The sequence below is a fragment of the Sarcophilus harrisii genome, chromosome 2, assembly GCF_902635505.1.
Source record: "Sarcophilus harrisii chromosome 2, mSarHar1.11, whole genome shotgun sequence".
NCBI lineage: Eukaryota > Metazoa > Chordata > Mammalia > Dasyuromorphia > Dasyuridae > Sarcophilus > Sarcophilus harrisii.
The window spans coordinates 251,845,468-251,860,894 of record NC_045427.1 but is presented as its reverse complement, the minus strand read 5'-3'; the positions used below and the strand labels follow the sequence as shown (position 1 = coordinate 251,860,894).

The 15,427-nt window shown below is 34.7% G+C and overlaps 1 protein-coding gene across 1 annotated transcript; it reads right to left on the bottom strand.

The window, feature by feature from the left end:
- Window positions 1-5,389: 5,389 nt before the first annotated feature.
- Window positions 5,390-6,334, bottom strand: LOC100919364 (olfactory receptor 4F3/4F16/4F29-like). Its single transcript, XM_003755742.1, has one exon. It carries the CDS (start codon window positions 6,332-6,334, stop codon window positions 5,390-5,392), a length of 945 nt encoding a protein of 314 aa, XP_003755790.1.
- Between the last annotated feature and the right edge of the window lie 9,093 nt (window positions 6,335-15,427).

Here is a 15,427-nt window from a genome sequence, read left to right as displayed (position 1 = left end):
TTTGTATCCCCAGTATTTCAAATATTAGGTGCTTAATAAGTGCTAGTTGATTTGATTGCTCTCATATTCTAAGTACAAAGTGATTGATTAATCCTGCTACTTGATCCCCAATCTTTAAGGGTCTATTCAAACTGGGCTGCTATGAATTTCCTTCTCTTTTGTGGGTGTTTTGAATAATCAAAAGCTTGCATTACTTACTATTTTTTCTTTATTTGTTTCCATTTTTATTGATATCTTTTGTTTTGATATCTCCTATCTTCCTTTTTCCCTAGTAGCAAGTGGAATACTAAACTGAAATTCAGGAAGACCTGAGTTACAATACTGCCTCAGATACTTTCTAGCTATATAATCCTGGGCAATTTACTAACCAATGTCAACTTCAGTTGTCTGATCTGTAAATTGTTAAAAAAAAAAAAAAATGTAATAGCACCCATCTTCCACTAATGTTATGAAGATATAATAAAATATGTAAAGTTATTTGTAAACTTTAAAAATATGTAGTAACTTTTATTGTTATCATTATTAAATATCATTACCTAGCTAACTATCTTATAAAAAGAAACGTAGAAAGAAAAAAAGAACATTTTAACAATGCTAATCAGCAATGTATGATATATGTAATGTTTCAAGCTCTGTGAACCTGCACAAGCTACTTCTCTCTTTTGAGTTTGTTTCCCTATCTATGAAATGGGATAATGTTAGTAGTTTCTATTTCACAGGATTGTTTTAAGAATCAAATGATATTAATATGTAAAACTATTTTTAAACCTTAACTACCAGATATAAAGTTTCAATTATTATTTGATTACTCTCAGACCAAAGGAAGATGAATGTCAAAACTATCTCCTACCTACTGTGAGGGCTTTCTCACCTGCTTTTGGCAGGCCTCCTCCTGTAACCAATCCCCACATAGTTGGTGTCTATATCACTGGACAAGATGATGTTGCACACAATATAGAAAGTACTTAGGTTTTTCTCTGGTCCCTGTGTATCTGATGTCAAGGCTTTCCTGCTCTTCACAAAGCTGCTAAAGTAATTTTTCTAAGATATGTGTCTGTGTCCCTGCCCTGCTCAAAACTCTAAGATGTTTTCCTATGGTTTTTTTATATGAAAGACAAACTCTTATCAGTCTTAATATCATATTGTTTCTTTCCTTCTCTGTTCAAGTCACTTTAGAATAATAGCCATTCAAAGAACTCATAATTTTACTCACTGTATATTCTAGAATATGCTCTTTATATGGTAGAATACATACTCTTCTCAATTCCATCTTTTTAAATTGTTTTCTGGCTATTCTTTCTTCATCTCATTTGATAGATCATCATTCATTTCCTGCCCCAGAAAGACTCCATTCTCTTTCTACGTTGGATATCCTATATCATTCCAGCATCAAGCATACTCAGTAGTGACAGACCAAGATGGTCAGGGATATTACAAAAAATCTGGTATTGCCAATTTTTACAGGATTGTAGTCTCCATTATCAGAATTTTAAATTCACAAGCTTTTTGGTTAGCCCAGCCATATTATGAACTGTTACCATTCTGAAATCATTCTCACTTGCCAATCAAAAAGCTATTGACCTATTTTATTATCTTTTTTAGGCTCAATAATTACCTAGAATAGGGTGTCTCATAGATGGATTTCTCACTCAAAGTACTCTTTCACATTTCGATTAACTGCCTCTTCCTAGCCCTGAATACTTATTTATCAGAAGTTATTGCTTTACAATGTCTCCAGCTTAATAATCCCATAGTAGAGGTATCATAGAAAGAAAACCAATATTATAATGTAGGAAGCATGTCAATCTCCACACTATGGTGTTGGGAGAAATTATTACATTGGACTTGGGAAGGGTGAAGTTAAAAGTTTTTAATTATACAGCTGCAGAGATGGGTGTCCTATCCAATATAAATTCTTGGAATCAATATTTGTCCTTTATTATACCAAGATGCAAGTCCCTCCCTTGAAGGGTGAGGCTGAGTACTAGAGGTCACAACTTATCAGATGTAAGTAATCCCCTCAAGTGGATTTCCACCCCTGATTACATCATTATTCTTCCCTTGGTTTTCACCTTATTTGGACAGTTCTCCCATTTCTTATTGGCTGAGTGCTATCCTATCTGAAGAGTCTAATTCATCTACATAAATCTGTCTCCTCCTCTGATTAGATTATTATCTCCCTGCTTCCCATGAATAAGTAATTCTTTACTTTTAATTACAATCATTTGCAAATCTGAGTTCCCCATCCCTGATTATATTTTCCCTTTTTAATTTTTATTTCCTTGTTTCATCTTAGCCTTCTAATTTCCATTTCATAACTGTGGAAACCAAACTTGCATCCAATTCTCACAGTGCTTTGTGCTTTAAGGCAAAGCTTCTTAAACTTTTCCCACTCACAACCCAAGAAATTTTTAAGTGACGTTGTATATATAAAATAAGTATACATATCAAACATTTACAGATAATAAATCATAACTTTGTGACCCCTATATTCAATTATGTTATCCATAGTTTAAGAAGTTTTACTTTAAGGTTATCTGTAGGCTTATGCATCATTGTTACCCTGGCCACTATGACTCCCAAGAGTTCTTTCACCTTGATACACTACTCCCCACCTTCTCTTCATTCCTTTAACTGTTCAACCTTCAAAGTGAAATAGGTCTATGGGTTTTTAGAAGAACTGCCTCCTCTACTGCTGTGGCTGTACTTGCAGAATTTTGGCAAGCCTGTGTCCACTTTGAAAATGCCCTTGCTATTGCATGCCAACCCATCATACTACTGGTATGCTAGTATCAACACCCTCTGCCCACCAAAGAGAACTGCTTTAGCTATGGATGAAAGTATTCTCGATTAAGGCTTTCTAGAAGCATTCTATTCCACATATAGACTGTACATATAGTAAACAGGTTGGTGTATTTCATAAATATATCGACTAGAACAACTATCTTCCTACCTCAGTAAGTTAGCTATACTGCCTTCCAAACTATGCTAATGATTAGAGATATAAAGTTCCTTAGAGATCATGTAGAGAAAAAACAGACCTAGTGTAGAATAGTGAATAAAATTCTGAATGTGGAGTCAGCTTCAAATCCTACCTCACATAATTTGGGATCATGAATAAGTCTGTTCTTTTCAGGAGGGGTTTCACAAAGCAAATAGGTCTTGAGTTTAGTGCTGGAAAATGAGTAAGATTCTGATAAAGTTGAAAGAGAAGGTAGTACAAGTGTAGAAATTTTCTAAGGAAAGTATAGAGGTAAAAAAGCACAGAAACATTTTATGGGACTTTGGAGTTTTATGAAATGCCCAATTTAAAATCATCTTTTCAACCTAAGTTGGTCTTCATATACGAATGTTGACTTTCACCATATCTATTCTGCAGGGTTGCTTTAAACTGTTTAAAGTGAAAGATCTTATTTACTTTCATTGATATTAAAAACTTAATTTCTTTAGCCTTTTCTTCTAAGCACCAAAATTCTTGACTTGACTTCCACCACAAAAATGCTCATTCATTTGACAAATGATCCTTGTCTTTTTTTTTTTTTCATTTTAGAGAATCTCTTGAAATTGAACTTCCTGTGGGATCCCAAGATCCCAAAACAATCCTTGATTATTTTCCTATTGTTTATTGTTAACTCAATTGATATACAGTATCTAAATTGTAAAATTATTATTTTGTATTTCAGGTAGTTAGGTGGTAGAGTAGATAGAGTAATGGGCTTAGACTCATCTTAATGAGGTCAAATCTGATCTCAGACACTAAATCTCAGACAGTGAAACAAGTCACTTAATTCTGTTTGACTCAGTTTCTTCATCTGTAAAATGAGTCAGAGAAGGAAATGGCAAACCACTCCAGTATTTTTGCCACAAAGAACTCAAAATGAGGTCACAAAGAGTTGGACATGACTGAAATGGCTGAACAATAATTCTCCATCTTCATTCAACAATTTTTGATTAGTACTCCTTTTGGAAAAAACTGACTTCTCCCTGCTCTCTATTTTAGTATCACCTGAATAAACAAACTTGTTCTGTGTTAAACCACAATGTTGGCACTCTTTTCCTTTCTCCTTGTTTCACTATTGCTTATCCTTACTTTCCAAATGTCTTAACACTGAGACTTTCTTAGTTGTTGTATTCTCATATGAATATATGAAAGATGAAAAAAGAATCTATTGCTAAGTGCTAGGGATATAAACACAAAAACAAAGATTGTCCTTGCCCTTAAAGAGTTGACATTCTAATAAGGGGAGGCAATACAGATATGAGGTGATGGACAAGAAAGAGTATTTTGATTTAGTTGGTGAGCAGAGCCATAGAAAAACATAATGACCTTATCTTTTCTGCAGCAGAAGCAGTATTGATTTGATCATGGCTCCTTAACTGTATTGATGGTCAGGGAAAATGTGAAAAACACATGTCAGAGTGATATGAAGAGAAGATAGATGGGGCATAAAGTGAAATATGGTTGGGGTCTCTTAGATATAGTGAGCTTCATGGTAAAATCAGGATGATGGGAGCCACAGTATAGAAATTCTGAAACTGAAAGGGTTAAATCGTCTAGACAATAATTTTTGCTTCAGGTTGCAAGACAGCTAGTCTGAGGAACATGGCTGGGGTTTCCTAGATTTGCTGAACCATGCCAAAATAAGAGGAAACCCAATGAAGGAGTTTTGGGGTTCAAAGAGTTATTTCCTTCAGGGTATAGCTCTGGCATAATGAGAAAAGTGGTCGGATAATTGACAAGATGATGACTGAGGAACGAAATTAAGTATAACTGGGGCCTTCTAGACATAATAAGCTACCACATTCCATGTTAGTACACTTCTACTGCCTTAAGTGAATGTGATACTTCTTCTTTGGTTTAAATAAAAAGAAGTCATGCTAGTGATAAGGTAACAGAGAGAGAAAAAACCCAACCTTTCTAATTAATTAGGCTGCATAATATGGCAGAAACCAACTTGAGTGAGGAATATTGCCTAATATCTTAGGTCAAAAGTATCATCTTCATGTCTAAATTGTAGTTTTTACATTAGGATTTAATTATGTACAGTGAAGAGTAAGCAACATGCCCATATTCAGTATCAATCAGAAGCATCTATTTGGCACAAAAGAGGGAGAGGGATAGGTGGGGCAGCATCTTTGAAAGCTCCTTTCATACTGGCATTACAGAAAAACAAACCAATACAAAACAGTATATCTGCTCCACAGACACTGTCAAAGAAAGACACACAAGAGAGATATTAAAAACTATCTAAAACTGGTGCATGGCTTTCATGGTCTCAGAAAGCTTGATATTTTCTGTGCATTTAAATGTTAACACTGCAAGGAAGGATCTTATGACTTAATTGTTTCAGTCTAAGACTGAAATCTTCATTCTTTTCATCTAAAGAATTTAAGACATTCTTGGGAATCTCCCAAGTGTGAATTGATTCCACAGTCTGTTCATTGACACTTTCATTTCTTTGTTTCTTAATGTATAAATAGTGGGATTCAGAAAAGGAATAATAACTGAGTCAAAAAGGGCAAGATATTTGTCCACTGGAAATGTGGGAAATGGCCACACATAGACAAAGATACATGGACCAAAGAACAAGATCACCACAGAGATGTGAGCTGACAGTGTAGAGAGGGCCTTGGATGACCCCCCAGAAGAGTTCTGCCAAACAGTGACCAGGATGACAATGTAGGAAATGATTAAAATGAAGAAGGCTCCCAGAGAGATGAAGCCACTGTTGGCAGTAATCAGGAATTGCAGTTTATAAGTATCTGTGCAGGCAAGTCTGATGAACCTAGGGAGATCACAATAGAAGCTGTCTATTTTGTTAGGGCCACAGAAGGGCAACTTTATCACAAAGGCCAATTGGAAGAAGGAGTGAGAGATTCCAATTGTCCAACAAGTTACTAGAATAGAAATGCACACTTTTAGGTTCATAATAGTCAGATAATGGAGAGGCTTACATATTGCAATGTAGCGGTCAAAGGCCATAGCTATGAGAAGCACCATTTCAGTAGCTCCAACAGCATGGATAAAGAAGATCTGAGCAACGCAGCCTCCAAAGGAAATGAATTTGTGCTTCCTAAAAAGGTCACTAATCATTTTGGGGTTCACCATCAAGGAATCTATCATGTCAATGAAAGAGAGGTGGGCCAGTAGGAAGTACATGGGGGATTGTAAGTGAGAGTTAGAGGCCACTGCTAGCATAATCAGAGCATTCCCCAGTATACTTGCCAAACAGAACCCAGAGGCAAATACAAAGAGAATAAATTGCATCATCCAAGAATTGGTGAGTCCCATCAGTACAAACTCAGAAACGACAGATTGATTTGTTCCATCCATTAGATCAACATAGCCAGCTCTGAAGTTACCTAAGGCAATCAGAAAAAAATAGGCAATGAGTGGAAATTTTGAATGGAAAGCTTCTCATACTTTGAAAAGCATGTATTTGTTTACACCTGAGGATTACCAATAGAGTATGTATTATAGATCACTTATGACAATAACTCAATAGTACATATTACTATACCTACCACCATTTAACCATGCTCCTCACCTGACAATAGAAACTTATTCCTGTTTATTAGCATTACTTTGACAATTTACATAGAAATTCATGTTGATAATACAACTTGATTAATTGCTTAGATATATAGATGTATCTTAATTCAGGGAGATCTGGGGCTAAATCTGATTTCAGCAACTTCTTAGTTGTGTAACTCTGGGCAAGTCACTTAACTGTCTATATATCTTAATTTTATCAACTGAAAATGGACATTATAATAATATCTACATCATAAGACTGTTGTGAGGATCAAATGAGATATTTGTGAGGTATTCAACACAGTATTTGGCATGTAATAAGCACTTAGTAAAGGCTTATTTCCTTTCCCGCTTTCTCTTTAATGTTACCAAAACATTGCCATATACCAAAAGTTTTTTTATTTCTTCACAGAATTTTAGAGTTGAAAGAGATCTAATATCCTCATTTTATAGCTGAGGTGACAACTAAGATTCACACAAGTTACCAAGCAAAAACTTTATATAATATGCTTAGCCTGTAATATACTTAATCCTTCTCTCAAATGTACTTTACAAAGGAGTTCCACTACAATTTCTTATTAAATTTGTCATCACTGGAGTTTAAGTAAAGGTCAAAGCATACTATTTTTGACTTTTAGTATTTTTTCATGTTTTTTCTTTTGGTCTGTTTCTTTTTTCACAATGTGACAAATATAAGAATGTGTTTTATACAATTGCACACATACACACACACACACACACACATAAAACCTATGTAAAATTGTTTACTGTTTTGGGGGGGGAGCTGAGAGGAGGGAGAAAACGTATAAGTATAATTAAAAAAATGAATGTCAAAAATTTTCTTTATTTATAATTGAAAAAATAAAATATTAAAAAATTTGAGTTCATGATTAACAGTTGTTAAAACATTTGCAGTAGAGGGGAAGAAATCACATTTGGAGTGGTTCAAATACTGTTATTACCATTTATTTGTTCTTAAACCTCAGGGAAATCATTACTTATATGCCATGATTTCTTTTTCTTTGAAATTAGGATGATAAAATATAAAAATAGAAAACCATGAAAATCAGCATTATAAAATAATAAAATATACTCATGATGACCTGGTCAGCTAAGCCATCTACCCATTTCCAATTCAGCTCATCCCAAATTAAGAGCTTCCAAGCCCATTAGGAATGTTTTCCTCTAGTTTTAATATTTCCTGTCTAATATGCTGTAAATAAAATAAAACAATTAAATTTTTTTACCTTAGAAAATGGCCCCAATTTCTGGGCACTTGCTTTTGGTGTAAATTATTTATGGATGTCAATTTCCAAGCTAAAGAGTAAATGCCAGTATTTCCTGGATCTCTAGCTTTCCAAAAACTGTGTAAGTTGGATGGGGAAGGAGCAGGGAATACACCATTACTTCATGTGCACTCTCAATATTAGGTGCTATCAGAAGAAATAATGGATCTGAAAACTGAATTCAGCAAAGGCAAAAATGAAACTCTGGAAACGCATAAGAAATCAGTACAGGAATCATAGATCATGGATGTAAGAACTAAGAGAAATATTGAATGAGAAAGGAAAGGGAAACAATGTAAATACATTGATGAAAATTGGCCTGAAGATTTAGAATGAGGAAAAAATGAAAGGAAAATAAAGGAGAAGGGCAGGAGAAAAAGGTTCTTAGTGACCTAGGAGACCCAATATCACAGGATTAAGGGATGGAAGGGACATTGCAATCAATCAATAACCATTTATTAAGTTCCTATTATGTGCCAGACAATGTGCTAAGAGGTGCTTAACACACAGTAAGTGCTTAATTCTTGTGTATTTCAATATCACATTTTATAGATGAAGAAATTGAGACCCATAGAGATAAAGTAATTTGTCTGAAGTCTCGATGGGTAAGTACCAGAGTTAAGATTTAAATTCAGCTTCCCTATCTTCAAACTTAGGAATCTTTTCACTATATCCCAAAGATCAGGAAGATGGAAATGAGGAAGATGGCAATCTTGTTTCAATGGAAGCATTTGAAGAACTGATTCTCAAGGACAAATTCTAGTTTAATGGCAAAACAATTTTTAGACAAGTCAGTGAAACTCAGGTGGCTTTTTTCTAGCTTTTCACCATTCCATGGGTAAATGAATTATAAACCAAAAGGGCAAGAGAGAGATTATGGAATTTTCTAAATTTTTGTAAAACATACTATCTGTGCCACTTTAATTTGACACTAACCACATCTCATTTCATCATATGCTAGATGCATATAGCTTGTTACCAGTTATTTGAGGAGTTAGATCCTGCTAATCACCCACTGTGTCTAGTATAATGGTCAAGGGTTGGTTAAGGGTACTCAAATGACATTTACTGACTGATGATTTAAATGGCTAAATGGAAATGGAGACAGACATGAAGAAAAGGGGAAAACTATAGAATTTTAAACAAAGAAATTGTAGATAGGCAGAAAAACACATCCAGGTGGAAAGGATTCACAGAGATAATAATGCTCTATCTCACCTGTTCTGTGATAAAACTTAAAGCAGGAACATATTCATGGGTTTGAGTAAGTCACAAAATTTAACCTTCTAGTCTTGTGTAGTTTTTTTTTTTGCTATTAGGAGAGGCAGAAAATAAGTAAAATAATTTTAGTGACCATGTGATCTTGCTGAAATTTGGAAATAGCCAGTCTGGGATTGGTTTTACCTGGTAATTGTGTTATAGAGTAATGGCAGTTTTCCCAAAGGTCAAAATGTTGAGGGTTGCTAAGTAATGAAAGAAAACAGAGACAGGATGGAGAGAAGTGATCCATGAGGCCTGGAAGCTTTAGTACCCTGGTTAAAATGAGAGATAGCTAATTTGTTTTAAAATATCTCTTCCCCCAACCCCAATGCAAGATCTAGGGATTTTTTTGATTGACTGAGATAAGGGTTGTATAACAGAACATGCAAATTTAAATGGATCTCAGAGTGTCTGAAGATCATAAATTTAGAGCTGTATTGTATCATTTTATAGATGAGAAAACTGAGGCCCAGAGAAGTGAGATGACATGTTCAACATCACACAAGTATTAAGGAATAGAGTTTGGAACAGTTCTGCTGAATCCAAATCTACCACTGTTGGTACTGTAATATAATCTTTAAAAAAAAAATTTTAGGGGCAGCTAAGTGGCACAGTGGATAAAGCACCATCTCTGAAGTCAGCAGGACCTGTGTTCAAATCTGTCCTCAGACACTTAACACTTCCTACCTGTGTCACTTAACCCCAATTGCCTCAGGGGAAAAATATTTTATTTGAAAAAAAAAAGAAAAACAGAAAAGAAATACAAAACAAAATAAAGCAAAACAAAAGAGAACATTGTCATGTGCCCAGGAGTACATCAGGGAGAATTCAAAATATATAAAAACAAATTACCAGATCAAGAAAGTATATACATTAGTAGAAGAAATATTCACAAATGTAAATTAGTTACTTTTAAATTGTTCTTTGATTCTCTGTTGTGTACCTTGTTTATTTTATTCTTTTTTTCTCTTTCATCTGCCCCTACAACCGTCAAGCAAGCTATAGTTAAGAAAAGATATATTTATGTAAACATAATAAATAAACATAAATAAAATAAATAAACATATGTAGATATACACATACATACACACACTCATACAACACATATCCATATATACACATATCTATCCTATCCCTGTTGACTCTTTCATTAAATTCTGCTCCATAACTTAGCTTATTATTACTTAATTTCCCCCCATCCAGGGATCTATCACCCATCTTCTTCCCTCACCCTTTGCTTCCCCATCCACCTATTCTTCCCCACTTATTTCTTTATAAATTTTGGAGGGTGCTACTTTGAATGTACTTCATTGAACCCATTCCTGATATTAGGAGATTTTCAGTACTATGAGCCCTTCCCCCCCCCCCCACTCCCAATATCTCTGTCTATTCTTCCTCTGCACCTCATTTGTATAACATGATTACTATTTTTATCTTTACTCTGCCAATCTTTCTAGTTTATCTTATTATTGATGTAAATCTTAAACACGAAGTATACATTTCCCACGTTAAAAAAACATAAACAATTTGTCCATGTTTAAACAGTTTATATTGAGTTCCTTAAAATTGCTCTTTGACATTGGCTCTTATATGTTAAATTTTCTGTTAAGTTTGTGTTTGATTGGGAAAGTCTGAAAATCTAGAAGTTCACTGTAGGTCGATTTTTTTCTCATCCAAAATTATAGATAATTTTGCTGGATATTGTATTTTGGGCCACAGGCCTAGTTCTTTTGATTGTGGTAAATATGATTCCAGGTCCTGTGGTCTTTTATTGTAGCTACTGATAAGTCATATACAATTCTAATTGTAGCTCCAGCATATTTGAATTTTTTTTCTTGTTTCTTGCAAATTTTTTTCTTTGATCTGGGTTTTTTGAAATTTGTCAATAATATATTCCTTTGTGTTTTCTACAAAGGACACCTTTGAGGTAGTGACAAATGGATTTTTTTCTATTTCTACTTTCCCCTCATATTCTATATCACTCCAGGACAATTTTCTTGGACTATTCCTGAATTATTGTGTCAAGGTTCTCTTTTGTTCATAATTTTCTGGCAGTCCAATTATTTTTATGTTTTCTCTTCTTGATCTGTTCTCTAGGTCTGTTGTTTTTCTTATGTTTCACATTCTGTTCTATTTTTTTCATTCTTTTAAATCTGTTTTGTTATTTCTTGGTTTCACATAGCTTTACTAGTTTCCTCTTGCCCAATTCTAATTGTCAAAGAACTATTTTCATCTTTCAGACTTCCTCCTTTTCTAGTTGATTAACTTTTTTTTTTTCATAAGCTTCTTATTTTTCTTGGGTGGTTTTTATTTTTCTTTTAGTTTTTCCTCAATATCTCTCATTTGATTTTTGAATTCTTTTTTGAGTTCTTTAAATTCTCTCTGGGCAGGGAGCCATTTCATGTTACTCTTTGGGGTAGAAGCTTCTTTTTACTAAAGTGTCCTCCTCTGAGGATGAATCCCTGTCTCCCCTGTTCCCGTAAAATACTTCAATGATATGCTTTCTTCTTTGCCAGTTCATTTTTTTAAAAAATGAGTAATTAGTATAAGCACCTCTAATTGGGGTGGGATATGCCTCAAGCTTCTCTTTAGCTCTCCACTTTGACCAGGAATCCCAGACCAAGAACTTCATGTTCCTGCAAATGCCCACAGCTAGCAGCATCCCTGCCCCACTGCCTCTGTATTCACCGGGTGCTGTTTCCTTCCTGCCCAGGGACACAGGGCTGCCTCTCAGCAGCACAGCTGGGCCTGGTGTTCTCAATCAGCTGAGGTTCACTCATTCTTCCCAGACTCAAATCAAGACTCAAACAGTCTAAGAGATGAAAGTCTCTGTGTTTTTTGTTGAGGCTCCAGTCACACAGCTAGCCCTGGAGGTGTCTGCACTTCACCAGATTAATACCCAGCTTGGGGTCTTTCTTCAGATCTTCTTGGATTGTAACAGAAGGACCCCTGTTCTGCCCCAGATCTTCTTGATTTTTTACCAGACTATGTTTGCCCCAGAGTGCAAATTTGTTCTATTTGTGAGCGAAATCTTAAGAGCTTGAAGTTTACCAACCTACTCTGTCATCTTCCCAGAATCCTTCCCCTGTACTATAATCTGATCCATACAGATCCAAACATCTCCTTGGCAATATCTCAAACAAGTAGTCATCTGATCTCAGTTTAAAAATCTCTAATAATGATTGAAAACCCATTCGTTGCTAAGGTAGCCTTATCCACTTTTGGATTTATTTGCTGTCAAAATGAATTTTCTTATATTGAGATTAAAATTTCCATTCAACATTACTACTTGTTATTTCTAAACATGTTCTCTGGGAAATAAAACCCATGACAGCTTTTAAAATACTTAAAGACTATTAGTTTAAAAGAAAAAAATTAAGGAGAGATATCTCCTTATATTTTCTTTTAAATTAAACACTACAATTGAACCATAATATTTTTTACCTTTATTTTTCTTGTCTGTTTTGTTTTTTCTTTTCTTGTGGTTTTTTTCTCTTTTGGTCTTATTTTTTTCCCCACAAGACAAATATGGAAATATGTTTAAAAGGATTTTACATATTTTAATTTAGATTGCTTGTCGTTTGGGGGAGGGGAGAGGTAAGGGAGGGAGGGAGAAAAATATGGAAAACAAAAAAATATGGTTACAAAAATGAATGTTAAAAACTATCTTTACATGTATTTGAAAAAATAAAATGTTATTAAAAACATTAAATACCACACACATTGTCCTCCATCTTTTGCATTAGCCATAGGTTGCCTAGATCTTCTCTGAAATGTGGAGCTCCAACCTGAAAATGTTATTGTGGATGTATGGTCAGGTCAGCACAAAGCTTTGTTCAGTTGTTCTAGTCATATCTGACTCTTTGTAACCTTATTTGGTGTTTTATTTTGGGAAGAGATATTAGAGTGGTTTGTCACTTCCTTCTCCAGATTTTATACATAAGGAAATAGAGGCAAATAGTGTTAATGACTTGCCCAGGATTAAAACAACTAGTGAGTGTCTGAGGACAGAGTTGAATTCAGGAAGATGCATCTTCCTAACTTCAGGCCATACACTCTCCACTTTGCCATTTGACCACCCAGAATAGAGTATAGAACTCATGCCACAGACTATGCCTTTAGGAATTTGGCTAGGCTACTATCACATATCTTTCTTCATTTCATCATTAGTCATATTAAACTTTTATTTATATATATATTAGGAGGCACCCTTTTTTCTCTGGTATTAAATTTGGGAAATGCTATTCCAATTTCTGGAAGGTATAATCAACTTCTTTGTGTCTGACCTTGAAAGCAAACTATTAAATGATGATAACATCAAACTGCCAAAGGGCAATTTTAACATAAAACTAACTTGGAAAAAGCTTGGAAAACACCAGTGACTCATGTTTACATTTGAGTGCTTCAGTTCTTCCTGAAAAATGAAGAATAATAGCCGACAATTATAATGGCTGGCATACACCAGTTACTGTTTGTCCTAAGCACTTTATAAATATTGCCTCATTTTATTCTCACACCAACCCTGGGAAACAGGTGCTTTTATTATCCCTATTTAACAGGTGAGAAAACTTTAAGTAAGTTGCTCTGGATCATATAGCTAATAAGTGTTGGACACTGGAGTTGACCTCAATTTTTTTTTTTTAAATTCCAAGACAAACTCTTTAACAACTGTCCTGCCTAGCTGCCTCTAGCTTGATTAAAAGATTGGATTAGAGATTATTTGAATATTCTTTATGGTGCCATGAAAAGTCCACCAGATCTGACGTTAGAGGATATTGGTTCAAATGCTGTTCTGTCACTTAATACCTATATTTTCTTGAACAAAGAATTTGAACTACTCTGAGCCTCAGTTTCTTCATCTGTAAAATGAGATGATACAAGTAGATGCCCTTTAATATCCCTCCTGCCTTCTACTCTGTGATCTCTGATCTTGGGATACTTCCAGCTACAAATCCTATGGTTTTATTTCACTTACATTGACTATTTTTGAAGATTATTATTATTATTATTTTTTTAACTTTTTTTATAATAACTTTTTATTGACAGAACCCATGCCAGGGTAATTTTTTTACATTATCCCTTGCACTCACTTCTGTTCCGATTTTTTCCTCCCACCCTCCACCCCCTCCCCTACATGGCAAGCAATCCTATATATGTTGAATATGTTGTAGTATATCCTAGATATAATGTATGTGTGCAGAACCAAACAGTTCTCTTGTTGCACAGAGAGAATTGGATTCAGAAAGTAAAAATAACCCGGGAAGAGAAACAAAAATGCAAACAGTTTACATTCATTTCCCAGTGTTTTTTTTCTTTGGGTGTAGCTGCTTCTGTCCATCATTGACCAATTGAAACTGAATTAGGTCTCTTTGTCAAAGAAATCCACTTCCATCAGATTACACCTTCACACAGTATCGTTGTTGACATATATAGTGATCTCCTGGTTCTGCTCATTTCACTTAGCATCAGTTCATGTAAGTCTCTCCAAGCCTCTCTGTATTCATCCTGCTGGTCATTTCTTACAGAACAATAATATTCCATAACATTCATATACCACAGTTTACCCAACCATTCTCCAATTGATGGGCATCCATTCATTTTCCAGCTTCTAGCTACTACAAACAGGGCTAACACAAACATTTTGGCACATACAGGTCCCTTTCCCTTCTTTAGTATCTCCTTGGAGTATAAGCCAAGTAGTAGCTCTGCTGGGTCAAAGGATATGCACAGTTTAATAACTTTTTGGGCATAATTCCAGATTGCTCTCCAGAATGAAGATTATTTGTTTAGTGAGTTAGGGTGCTAGATTTGAGATCAGGAAGACTTTAGTTAACATTTGGCCATGGTTAAGGCACTTAATCTCTCTGACTCTTGGTTTTCTGGTCTGTACAAGGAAGATAATAAGAACACCTCCATCACTATGGTATTGTGAAAATCTAATGAGATAAAATACTTTGAAAAGTGTTATATAATGTATAATATAAAGTGCTGCATAAATATAGAGTGAGTTTTTTCACTGGGAGTTCCATATGAACTAAGAGATCCAGTCTCTTGTTCCCACCAAAGTGAGCTATTATTATTATTTCAAAATTTCCTCTCCTTTTATATTTGGAGAGGCCCTTTGGAAATCTCTAAAACAAGAATACTCATTGATGACATTATTCCAATTGTAAATTAATCTTTCAGTAAAGTTGTTTTGATTTAGGTTAATATTTCTACTAATTTAAGCCTACTATTATTTTATAAGTGGTGCATATTTGCCTCATCTTTAAATATTGCTTCTAAGGAAAAATGGGCCTACAACATTTTTTTCTTTGCTTTTCTCATGGGAATTTTGGGGCCAGCT

Bases quoted from the DNA above. Each gene is read 5' to 3' on its own strand.
- LOC100919364 (XM_003755742.1), bottom strand. From the start codon at position 6,334: ATGGATGGAACAAATCAATCTGTCGTTTCTGAGTTTGTACTGATGGGA.